Genomic DNA, 13,115 nt, shown 5'->3' on the forward strand with positions numbered 1-13,115 from the left:
CTACTGGAGATGCTCTGGCTATAATCGAATAAGTAAGCGTGGTACCAAAGGAGGGCAGTCCCACAGAGCTGTGGACAGAACAGAGGAGAGATGTAGGAGGAGAATGGTGTGATCGACTGTGCCGAAGGCTGCTGAGGCGACAAGGAGCCACAAGTGCATCGCAGTTCCAGAGAACGCTGCTCATGCTTTGGATTATGGCCGTTTTGGTGGTGAAGGAGAAGCAGAAACCAGATTAGAAGGATTTAAACAGGGAGTTGTGGGAGAGATGGGAATGGAGCAGGGAGGCGAAACATGTTTAAGGACTTTGGAGATGAAAGGGAAATTGGAGATTGAGTGGTAGCTAGTGATGACAGAAGGGGCAAAGGTAGATTTTTTGAGGATGGGTATGATCATCTATTTTTCTCTATAGCTCTCTTACCGGATGTTTTTATCCTGGCGATTATTTAGGTTGGATTCTAGGAGGCTGGCATTCGCGAGGCAGCTCCTGACATTTGTACTATTAAATCCAGCTCCATTATCCCAACGGCAGAATTGTGGGCCTAGCTTTTTTCTCCCGTTATCTGACATAAGCAAGCAGCAATTTTAAAGCAGTTACTATTACTCTTGTTGCTTGTTTTTCTTACTTTCTTTCTATCATTTCTCAGTGTCTTTCAAACTCTGGGGTGATTTTAACCCTACCCAGCCGATGGAAACATGGGCGGGTGGGCAGTTAAAATCACCCAGGCTATTTCCCCACCCTGGATCCGCCGGGACCTGACTGTTCCCAATTTTAACCTGCTCTACCGAACAGGTGGCAAGGACACCCAACCCAAGCTGGTGGGGTCCTTTTTTTGCATATGCATGTCAGCCCAATAACGTCATCGGGACCTGACTGCAATTTTAACTGGACGGCCTGAGCAGGAAGCCACAGCAACTTTCCTGCTTAGGTGAAGGCAACAGCAAAGAGAATCGGGGGCCAGAGAGGTCCGAACGGGTACGTTTTTTAACTTTCCTTTCGACCTTTCGAGGCCAAGAGAAGCAGCAGTGTTTCTCCCATAAGGGAAGCTTAGGACTCCCTACCACATACCCAGCCCCTCCTACCCAATCACAAGGCGGATAAATCACCTGGACCTGATGGCTTACATCCTAGGGTCTTGAGGGAAGTGGCGGTAGGGATTGTGGATGCATTGGTAATAATTTTCCAAAACTCCCTGGAATCAGCAAAGGTCCCGGCAGACTGGAAAACTGCTAATGTCACACCCTTATTTAAAAAGGGCAGTAGACAGAAGGCTGGAAACTATAGACTGGTTAGCCTAACATCTGTGGTAGGTAAAATTTTGGAGTCCATTATTAAGGAGACAGTAACATGACATTTGGATAATCATAATTTAATAGGACAAAGTCAGCATGGTTTTATGAAGGGGAAGTCATGTTTGACAAATTTGCTGGAGTTCTTTGAGGAAGTAACATATAGGGTGGATAAAGGGGAACCAGTGGACGTAGTGTATTTCGACTTCCAAAAGGCATTTGACAAGGTGCCACACAAAAGATTGTTGCTTAAGATAAAAAATCACGGGATTGGGGGTAATATTCTGGCATGGATAGAGGATTGGCTATCTAACAGAAGGCAGCGAGTTGGGATAAATGGTTCATTCTCAGACTGGCAATCAGTAACTAGTGGTGTTCCGCAGGGGTCAGTGCTGGGTCCCCAACTCTTTACAATCTATATTAACGATTTGGAGGAGGGGACCGAGTGTAACATATCAAAGTTTGCAGATGATACTAAGATGGGAGGGAAAGTAGTGAGTGAGGAGGACATAAAAAACCTGCAAGGGGACATAGACAGGCTAAGTAAGTGGGCAGAGATTTGGCAGATGGAATACAATACTGGAAAGTGTGAGGTTATGCACTTTGGCAGGAAAAATCGTAGAGCAAGTTATTATCTTAATGGCAAGAAACTGGAAAGTACTGAAGTACAAAGGGATCTGGGGGTCCTGGTGCACGAAACTCAAAAGGTTAGTATGCAGGTGCAGCAAGTGATTAAGAAGGCCAATGGAATGTTGGCTTTCATTGCTAGGGGGATAGAATATAAAAATAGGGAGGTATTGCTTCAGTTGTACAAGGTATTGGTGAGACCGCACCTGGAATACTGCGTACAGTTTTGGTGTCCATACTTAAGAAAGGACATACTTGCTCTCGAGTCAGTACAAAGAAGGTTAACTCGGTTAATCCCGGGGATGAGGGGATGGATATATGAGGAGAGGCTGAGTAGATTGGGACTCTACTCATTGGAGTTCAGAAGAATGAGAGGCGATCTTATTGAAACATATAAGATTGTGAAGGGGTTGGATCGGGTGGATGCGGGGAGAATGTTCCCGATGATGGGTGAAACTAGAACTAGGGGGCATAGTCTTAGAATAAGGGGCTGCTCTTTCAAAACTGAGATGAGGAGGAACTACTTCACTCAGAGGGTGGTAGGTCCATGGAATATGCTGCCCCAAAAAGCTGTAGAAGCTACATCACTACATAAATTTAAAACAGAAATAGACAGTTTCCTAGAAGAAAAGGGAATTAAGGGTTACGGGGAGCGGGCAGGAATTTGGACATGAGTCTAGGTTCGGATCGGTCATGGCCCTGTGGGTAGCGGAGCGGGCCCAGGGGCCATGTAGCCTGATCCTGCTCCTATTTCGTGTGTCTAATTCTGTTAGATTCAGGAGATGGTTCTGTGATAGTGGATTGGCGGTTAGGATCAGATCAGCCATGATCTTATTGAATGGCGGAGCAGGCTCGAGGGGCCGATTGGCCTACTCCTGCTCCTATTTCTTATGTTCTTATGTAAGACCACCGTCTCCCCCCGCCACCCCCCATGAGACAGCCCAAGCTTGGGAAGGCTCAAGAAACTAATTACTGCGGAACACTTTGCCTCTCTCTCTCTCTCTGTCTCTCACACACAGACAACATTGTGGCAGCTACAAGAAGTTTTCAAGTGTGTATAGCAACCCCGTTGAGACTATAAAGAATGACACTTTTGCTGAATTAATTGCACCTGAAGAGCGCTTTTGTGAGTCACATTTCAGCAGCCCTGCAGCCTTCCAGCCTGACCTTCATAAAACCCAATTCTGAGGCTGTTTACAGCATGCTGACATGAAGGATCTGCATCTTCATTAGTTAAAGTTATTTTTCTTGCCAGATGAGATTAAGCGTAACACCTAAAATTTACAAAGACAGAACAAACACTTTCTATTTGTAACCTGTCCTTTGAAAACTGGCTCAGTGCTGACCACCAGTACACCAACTTGAATATTTTAAATGGTTTTATTTTTGTAAGTCTGTCTGGACCATACACTTCACCCAGCCGAGAGAGCTGCTCCTGGGTCTGTGCCATTGCCAATCTGTAGCCATCTGGTAGGGAGTGTGAGTGACACAGAGGCTCCCTTTTAATTGTCCTTCCCTCTACTGTGGTGAAGTATCTGCCCTCAATTTAGCACCTCCCTCTGATTGTTCAGCTGGGGTCAGAAAACTTAACAAGTGAGAAAATTGGCAGGCAGGATACAGTCACCTACCACTTCGTGCCACAGATCTCTGGAGCTGCCACCTCTGTCATAATGCAATTCTTAAAATGAAAACTCCGGGGGTGAAATTGGCCTGCGTCAGCAGCACGAAACATACCAGATATTCTTTTTCTTTGTGTAAAATGGACTGCCGATTTGCTCTGAGCCTGTTTCGCGCTGCTGACGTAGACCAACTTCGCCCCCATTATCTTCATTTGTACACCTATTATATAGAGAGATTTGAGGGCTAGAATTCAACTCCACCAGGGTGCGAAACGGGCAGCAGTGGATCGGCTGTACGTTATACACCCTACCCGATTTTCCTTTCGGGCAGCGTGTATAACGGGCGACTGATCCTCTACCTCTCATTTTGTACCCCCGCACCCCACCCCACCCCGCCAAATGTGAATTGTACCCCCTTTGTAGCTAGCCCGAATCTGTCACACTTCTGACATTACACTTCAACTGAGCAATCGTACAATAATGTTTTGAAAGTGTCAGTTCTTGTTGACTTCTCCGACCCTGATAACCTCGCCCTCCCCCAAAGGCAGGAGCCAGGGATTCACAAGCAGCTGGCAATCTGCACAAATTGCAGATTTTGACCGCTTCCCCACAGACAGTGCCTGAGTAGTGGCCATAAAAGGAGAGGTCATTTTAAACACAGCTCCATCTTAGCAGCTTAACAACACAAACACGTTCCATGCCCCAGACCATGGAATTTTATCTGCAATTTAAAAAAACACAAAGTTTTGAAACAGCGAAACCTCAAACCATGAACAACCTTCCCTATTATGGGCCAAGCAATTTATTTAATCTTTAGAGAAAAAGCCCTGTAGAATATTTCTTTAACACTCAAAAGGTAATTAAGTGATCGGCCACAATTTCCACAGTATAGCAAGCATAATGTTCTGGGTGATTTGGTCACAGTGTCTATACTTGCCCCATTACGTAACAGTCGTATTCCTAACCTTACAGTTTCAGCCATGGCTCAGTTGGTAGCACACTCGCCTCTGAGTCAGAAGGTTGTGGGACGAAGTGGTAGGTGACTGTATCCTGCCTGCCAATTTTCTCACTTGTTAAGTTTTCTGACCCCAGCTGAACAATCAGAGGGAGGTGCTAAATTGAGGGCAGATACTTCACCACAGTAGAGGGAAGGACAATTAAAAGGGAGCCTCTGTGTCATTCACACTCCCTACCAGATGGCTACAGATTGGCAATGGCACAGACCCAGGAGCAGTTCTCTCGGCTGGGTGAAGTGTATGGTCCAGACAGACTTACAAAAATAAAACCATTTTAAATATTCAAGTTGGTGTACTGGTGGTCAGCACTGAGCCAGTTTTCAAAGGACAGGTTACAAATAGAAAGTGGACTGTATCCTGGTTGTGGGTTCACGTCCCACTCCAGTGACTTGAGGGAGTACTGCACTGGCGGAGATACTGTCTTTCAGATGAGATGTTAAACCGAGGCCCCATCTGCTCTCTCAGGTGGATGTAAAAGATCCCATGGCACTATTTTGAAGAAGAGCAGGGGAGTTGTGTCCTGGCCCAATATTTATCCCTCAATCAACATCACTAAAAACAAATTATCAGCTCATTATCACATTGCTGTTTGTGGGAGCTTGCTGTGTGCAAATTGGCTGCTGCATTTCCTACATTACAACAGTGGCTACACTTCAAAAGTACTTCATTGGCTGTAAAGCGCTTTGAGACGTCCTGAGATCGTGAAAAGTGCTATAGAAATGCAAGTCTTTCATTTAAACATATTTATTTTGTTCTTTTTTTTAAAAAGATAGTTAAACAAGCCCTTAAACATATTGGGGTCGATTTTAACTCAGGTGCGGGAAATTGTCGGGTTCCCCGAATTTGGTGTTTCCCACACGAATCTAAATGGGTGTGAGAGATTGGTGCAATTTTAACTCAATTGGCCAATTGATTTCCAACGTGTGGGAACCCTTGGCAAATGAGTATTTCCAGTCAGAAAGTTGCATAATATGACATCATCATTGCTGCTGCATTTAAGGTCCACAGCAAGCCTCGCTTCTGCTGCAGGCTTCCAAGCTTTCCCCTTATGATGGCACAGGAGCCTGCAGAAACAATGGCCAGCGGGAGGGCAAGAGCTGTGCCAAAATTTGATGAGGCATCATTGCAGGCATTGATGAATGGGGCTAGGGCCCACAGAGAGGTCCTGTTCCCTTCTTCAGGGAGGAAGAGGCCTCCCAGTCAGACGAAGGCTGTGTGGCTACAGGTGGCTGGGGAAGTCAACTCCTTGGGGCTCACACGGCGCACCTGGATGCAGTGCAGGAAAAGATTCCATGACCTTCATCGCACTGGAAAAGTAAGTATGAAGTTTCCGTCACCCTCAATCTGATCCCCATTGCCTTTCCTCACCAGCACTCAGCTTTAGCAATCTCTTCCTCCACATCCCACTTGACACTTACATCCATGCACCCTCAGCCATTCCCTCTCTATGCTCACATTCACATAACTATTCGACCATGCAGCCCTCACACTCCCTCTCACTCTGATGCTTTGAACACAACTGACAACACACAGGGAGAGCCCTTGGTCTTGCAACCTCACTCCATCTTTGTCTCCTTCTAAGTATCAATGCTATGCAATCTCTACACTCACTCCTTCATTCTCACTCAACCTCCACTTGTCTCCCTCATTGCAGGAAAAGAGAGCTCACAACAGGAGAGAGCGAGCCAGGACAGGAGGAGGGCCACCCTTATTAGTCCATCTCACCCCCTGGGAGGAAGCCGTCCTGGAGATTGTCGGGGCTGATACAGATGTGGAAGTTGGGGAAGGACAGACAGGTGCATCCCCGCAAGCTGGTGACAAAATAGTTTTCCATCTCTCTCATTGACATTGCATGAGTCGCTGATAATGATTCTGAAGCTACATCATATGGACTTATGATCATCTGCAAAATGCAATATGCATGTAATCTCGGCATCACATCTCTAACTCTTTCCATTACTCCCCCACAGGACCATCGAGAGCCCCCGTCCCCAATGTGCAGGAGGAAGAGCCTGAGATTCCAGACTCCTCAGAGGAATCTGCAACCTCTGAGGGCGCAGCGTCAGCAGAAATAAGCGCACCCAGCACCAGCGCAGACACTCACACCTCGGGGGGACCTTCAGGACATAGAGTAGTGTTGTCACCTGGTGTATCACAGCTCACAAGTGAGCATCAACAGATTGTGGAGACAGGGACAGCAGTGGAGAGTCTTCGTTGGAGGGCGCAGGACTCTGCCAGCTCGGCTCAGCTGCATGTCGACCCTCTGCCTCTGGGTCCACCCATAAGATCAGAGGTGATGGAACTCCATGCACAGATGCAGGAGTCTCTGGCAGGTTTTGTCTCCAGGGTCGCTGCGAGTGTGGAGCGAATGGAGGAGTCCATAGTGACCATGAGCAGAGCCTTTGTGGAGTCATTGGCGCATGAACGCATCAACACGAAAAGGATGGCTACCTACGTGGAAATGATTGCTGCCTCTGTGGTAAGGCTGGCTATGGTAGAGGAGAGGATGGCTACGGTAGAGGAGAGGAGGGCTATGGTAGAGGAAAGGAGGGCTATGGCCATGAAGGAGGTTAGTTGCCAGGGTATGGAAAACATTGTGAGTGTTCAGAATAGAATGACATCTCTTGAGGAGCGATGGGCATCTATTGAACAGAGAAACCAGACCTTCATGGAAGTCCTTCTGAGTAGGACTGCCATTGCAGATATGGGTCCCCATGGCCCCCTTGATGTGCAGCAAGGTGCTCTAAGCCACTTGCAGGCACTGAGGGGGACCTGACCCATGAGAGGGAGGTTGGTGGCAGACCTCAAGGAAGTGGGGGTTCCTCTCCAAGTGCTCACACTTCCATGCCACTGCAAAGCCCTCGGTCAGAGCCCCGTCGGAGTCCACACACAAGTGAGATAGACGTCTCAACCCCTGCACAGCCGCAGGAGCAGCAGACTGCTGACGAGCCCTCACAGGTTCGCCACCCCAGAGGACGCCCGCCAAAGGTGTAGAGACAGGAGCAGCAGGAAAGTGAGCAAAGGGCCTCCACATCTGCTGAAGCCACAGGGGAACCACTACGTAGGAGCATGCGTAAGAGGAAAATAAAGCACAAATAATCACAAGGGTAGTCACTTGGGTGAAATATTGTGTATATTGTAAAAATGCCATCAGTTGGTTCTTGTCCATAAAAATTCTGATGGCAACTGTTGCAGTTCTGGTGTGTGTCATTTCGCAAATGGGGCTTTCACATTGAGGGCTTAGGATTACTTGCAGTTGTCAGGATGCTTGTTTTCGCCCTCCTCCTCCTCATCATCATCATCCGCATCATCTAAGGAGGGTATGTGAGGAGCCACTTGGTCCTCAGGAATCTGCAAGCCACGACGCTGTGCCATGTTGTGAAGGGCACAGAAAACCACGACGATTCTGGAGACCCTGGCTGCTGAGTACTGCAGGGCTCCACCTGATCTATCCAGGCATCTGAAGCGCATCTTCAGCAAACCGATGGTTTGCTCGATAATGGATCTGGTGGAAATGTGGCTGTAGTTGTAGCGCTCCTCAGCTTCGTTGGCTGGCCTCCTCAACGGCGTCATTAGGCAAGTCCTCAGGGGATAGCCCTTGTCTCCAAGTAGCCATCCGTGAAGTTCATCTGGCGGCCTGAATAGCGGAGGCACACTAGACTGGTGCAGTATGAAGGAGTCATGGCAACTGCCAGGGTACTTGGCACAAACATGCAAAATATCCTTCTTGTGGTCACACACCAGCTGAACGTTAAGGGAGTGGAAGCCCTTGCGGTTGACAAAAATACCTGGATTGCGATGGGGTGCCCTAAGGGCCACATGTGTGCAGTCAATGATGCCCTGCACCCGTTGAAAGTCTGCCAGATGAGCTAATCCAACCGCTCGTGCCGTCCCACTTGCGCGATCCTTGGTGAAATGGATGTGATTGTGCGTGAGGGTAAAGAGGGCATTGGTTACCTGCATGATGCAAGTGTGTGCGGCCGCCTGGGAAATGCCGCTGATGTCTGCTGATGATCCCTGGAATGAGCCTGAGGCAAAAAAGTTGAGTGCGGTGGTGACTTTGATGGCCACTGGTAAGGAGTGTCCACCTGGTCCTCTGGGCAGCAGGTCTTGCTGTATCATTGCGCAGATGTGTCACTACCTGTTGCGAAAGTCAGAGCCGCCTTTGGCACTGTTGCTCAGTCATGTTGAGGTAGCTGACCCTGTGTCTGTAGACCCTGTTTGGGGGGGTATCTCCTGCGCCGACGGGTTTCCATATGCTGGCCCCTTCTGGCCTGTGCTGCCTCCGGTGGGTGAGCAGGAGCCTGTCGTTCTGCTGCTGCTGCTGTTGCTGGTGCTGCTGTTGTTCCTGGTTCTGCTGCTGCCACACCTGGTGTTCAAGCTCCTCTAATGCCCAGATGGGAAGGAAAAAAAGGCCTCCCATGCTTCTGGTAGATGCCTCAGTTGAGGAAGCGCTGAGTGAGGGTGGCGAGAGGGGTTTCCCAGGAGTTCACACTGGAGAAGTGTGTGAGGCTCCAACTTTCCACAGGTGTGGTTAAGCCTGGTAAAAGTTGCCCCAGGCCTGAAACAATAAGGTCCTGCCACCTGCAAATGATGACTGATCAAATCTCCTCTTTAATGGTGGACCCGCAGCTGATAGTCAGCAAGCCAATAATGCTCACGCCAGGTTTCACAGGCGTGATTCACACCAGGCGTGTTTTACGTGGGAAAAGGGTTAAAATTGCAAGGGACGGTTAAAATGGCATTATAAAGGCCAATCAGTGCTGATTAAGGGCCTTAAAGACCAGTCCCGCCTGTTGGAGGCGGGACTGATTCAGGACCATCAGAAACGCCTGGGTTAAAATGGCTTGGGGTCGGGAACGGGGGTGGGGGGGGGTCCCGACCCCCAGTTTTTGCGATTTTAACCCCCCGCACACCTCAAAGCCTGCCTCACGGCTGAGTTAAAATCGACCCCAATACATCTGTATTCATTATCCTATATATGTGATGCAGGATAGATTGTTAGAGTTACTTTAACTGCTTGCTTTTAATGACAATGTCACATGGGCACAAATGAAGCCTGGGTGACTGTAGGAGTTGCTGCACTAATATGCTCAAGAATTGATAGGCCTTTGTGCCCTACAAATCTTTAATTATTGCCTATTGTCTATTTGTGAAGTCTACAGTTTTGGGAGGGGTGGGAGAGAGAGGTAGCTGTTGGGAATTAGCCAAACAACACAAAACACATTGGAGGGGCTTCCCCAATGGTTCAGTAAGTTTCTCCAGTCTGTGCTGAGTTAGCTGATCTCAGCCAGGATGGTGATAGGGAAAATAAAATTGCCTTCATTACCTCAGGGTTAAGAACAGGAAATCCTGTAGGTTTCAGGGTCCTACTTCCTGGTTGCTGTGGGAAATGTGCATATGGATTTCAGGTGAAAACAGGAGTAAGCTTGTCTGCGGTGCCCTCTTGTGGTCAAATGACCTGCCAACAGTCACCGACTAATCTCAAACATGAGTAATGGCTGCTGAGGTAAGGTACCAGTGAATGGCCGGTGTCTGTGGAAACATATCCCCAGAAAGGAGGCAGCTTTTCGAAGGGGCATGTGGCAGATGGGGTTGCTGCTCATAGGGAGACAGAAAATTCAGGAAATACAGAGCAGGTCAGTCACCATCTGCAAAGAGACAGTTTAGCGTCTTGGGAGTAGACTATTCCTCAAACTTTACTATTTATTTCTCCTCAAAGTTAGTGGGGTAAAAAAGTTCTGCTTTCTTTCTCCTCAGTCGATTTCAGGATGTGACGTTCTCCATCGCTTCCAAGACTCTGGCAGTTGGATGTGATCTTTTTGGTGGTCTTCTTGATAACACTTGATGCATCTCTCAAGTGATGGGGCTGAGGTAGAGATATCTGTGGTGCGAGGATCAAACCCTTATCCCACTATACTATGATACTATGCTTTGGTGCTGCAACACGATGGGGTGAATTTTAACTCCTGGGTGGGAAAGCAGCCTAGCGAGCGGCCAGCCCGCCTGGGAGTAGCAGCGGAAGGTCCAGCTGATTTTAATGGCAAGACCTCATTAACATGCCACTGGCTGGTTTCCATCGGGCAGGGAGAGTAGAAATTCTCTATGATGTGTCAACAAGATACTTGTTTGCATCTACCTTGTATTCTTATGTGCAATATTATTGGGGCTCGCTGAAGCAACTAATTCAGGTACAGAATTGGGGAAGTCTGAATTTTGAGGTTTCTTCAGTAACATCAACTGGTCTTTCTCTCCAGGTGCTGAAGGAGCTGTGTTTGAAAGCGCTCTAGAAACACCACAAATCCGGGCCGAGCCTTTCAAAGAGCTGAGGTATGAAACATGATTTTCCTGTTCCTTCTTTTCTTTTTTCTCTCTTTTTCCTATTCTCTTCCCTTCTTTCATCCTCTTCTTCCCTACCCTTTCTATTTTTCCTTCCTTTCCTTGCCTCTTTCTTCTTCCCTTCATTCGTTTCTCCTCTTCCCTTTCTTTTTGCTCTCTCTTTACCTTTGTCTTTTCTTCCCCTTTCCTTTCCTAAGAGCTTCCTTTTCCCTTTCTCTTTCTTTTCCTTTTCACATTGGATGTGTTTGATATGAGTTCTATTTTCTGGAGTCAGTCTCCTCACAGTCAAAACTGAGATTATGTTGAATGGTAGCTGAGGGGAAGTATTGCTGCAGAATTGTTGCCATGATAAAAAAAAAGACTTGACAGAAACCTTATCGCATTTATACAATGAGGGCACAATAACATCCCCATGTATCACATCTGACATTACAAACCTATTAGAAGACAGGAATATACCTGAGACAGTCAGCAGGTCAGGCAGCCTCTGTGGAGAGAGCAGACGACTTAACGTTTCAGGTTCAGATCCTGCTTCAATGCAGAGGAGTCTGCACCCGAAGTGTTAACTTATCTGTTCTGCCCACAGTTTGCCAGCATTTTCTGGTTTTGTTTCAGATTTCCAGTATCTGTAGATTTTGGAGGTTTTTTTTATATTACGTATCAAGGGGGTATAATTGATCTTCGGTGGCAGCGCAAACAGGGCAACAGTGAATCGTCCGCCCCTTTTACACCCCGCCCAATTTTCTTTTCCATTGGAGTCATGGGGCAGGGGCTGTAAAACAAGCTGCCGATTCGTTATCGCCCATTTTACGCTTAACACCGAAGACCAATTTCACCCCACTACTGTTTTAAATTCTAGTGATAATAAAAAGTAAGATGAAATTGCATTGTAAAAATGTACACTGCAGCAGCACAAACTTGGGGTCCTTCTTTAACAAAGGGCCAATTCCTGTAAATCTGTAAAAAAAAAACTTGTGTTCCTTTTCGTTATGGTCTGTTGTTCAATTCCTAGAAGGACTCAGATAAACAGAGGACAGCGAGACTAAATCAACAGCCTGAAAGTTCAATGTCAATGCTCGCTTATTCTTAATAGCATTTTAGTAAGTTGTAAGGAAAATATTTGTTACAAAACTTCCAGCTGCACTTAAAGGGACTCTAAAAGCTAGATTCTGTTTATTTGAAACCTTGACTTTATTATTGATATAAAAGACAGCTAAAAAGTGGGTCTTTGGAACAGTTTTGGTCCAGGAATTGAATCTGGTCAAGAAGTCACTTGACATGTAAGAGACTTATCTTTGAACTGCTTGACACATGGTGTGGAGATGCCGGTGTTGGACTGGGGTGGACAAATGTAAGAAATCACACAACACCAGGTTATAGTCCAACAGCTTTATTTGAAATCACAAGCTTTCGGAGCGCTGCTCCTTCGTCAGGTGAAGTGGAGAGATGCATAAAAACACAGCTTATATAGTCAGAGAATAATGTCAGATGTTTACAGGTAATCTTTCTAACTGCCATTTATCACACCTCGGCAGAGAGATAATCACAGCAATCAAAGGTGTGAATGGTGTCCAAACAGGTCAGTCAGGAAAACATTACATCAAAGAACAATGAGGTGGGGTCACAAGGGGTCAAATGTTGCAGATGCTGGGGTCTGTATGAAAAACAAAGAAACAGACAAAAAACACTTTTTTTGCTGGAAATCAGTGTTTTTTGTCTGTTTTTTAGTTTTTCATACAGACCCCAGCATCTGCAACATTTGACCCCTTGTGACCCCACCTCATTGTTCTTTGATGTAATGTTTCCCTGACTGACCTGTTTGGACACCATTCACACCTTTGATTGCTGTGATTATCTCCCTGCCGAGTTGTGATAAATGGCAGTTAGAAAGATTACCTGTAAACATCTGACATTATTCTCTGACTATATAAGCTGTGTTTTTATGCATCTCTCCACTTCACCTGACGAAGGAGCAGCTCTCCGAAAGCTTGTGATTTCAAATAAAGCTGTTGGACTATAACCTGGTGTTTTGTGATTTCTTACATTTGCTTGACACATGGCAAGTTTTCTCTTTACTCTCTTGGAATGCAGCAAACTATCTCTTTAATCCTTTGGCATGTGGCAGAGTCACATTGTAGTTTTTGCTTCTCACTGAAGACATTTACCTACAAGCTGTCCTTCATACCGATAATGTTAAGGTTTCAAATAAAATGAATTTAGCTTTTGG

The 13,115-nt window shown here is 46.7% G+C and overlaps 1 protein-coding gene across 2 annotated transcripts in view; it reads left to right on the forward strand.

The window, feature by feature from the left end:
• sgcd (sarcoglycan, delta (dystrophin-associated glycoprotein)) overlaps positions 1 to 13,115 on the forward strand; it is a 248,398-nt gene that overhangs the window by 151,185 nt on the left and 84,098 nt on the right. For both annotated transcript variants that reach the window (XM_085995767.1, XM_085995766.1), the window contains exon 6: positions 10,807 to 10,879. In XM_085995767.1, coding sequence (XP_085851893.1) covers positions 10,807 to 10,879 — 73 coding nt within the window. The remainder of the gene's footprint in view (positions 1 to 10,806; positions 10,880 to 13,115) is intronic.

The sequence above is a fragment of the Somniosus microcephalus genome, chromosome 8 (genome assembly GCF_052327205.1).
Source record: "Somniosus microcephalus isolate GS21.2 chromosome 8, FLI_Smic_1.0, whole genome shotgun sequence".
Taxonomy (NCBI): Eukaryota; Metazoa; Chordata; class Chondrichthyes; order Squaliformes; family Somniosidae; genus Somniosus; species Somniosus microcephalus.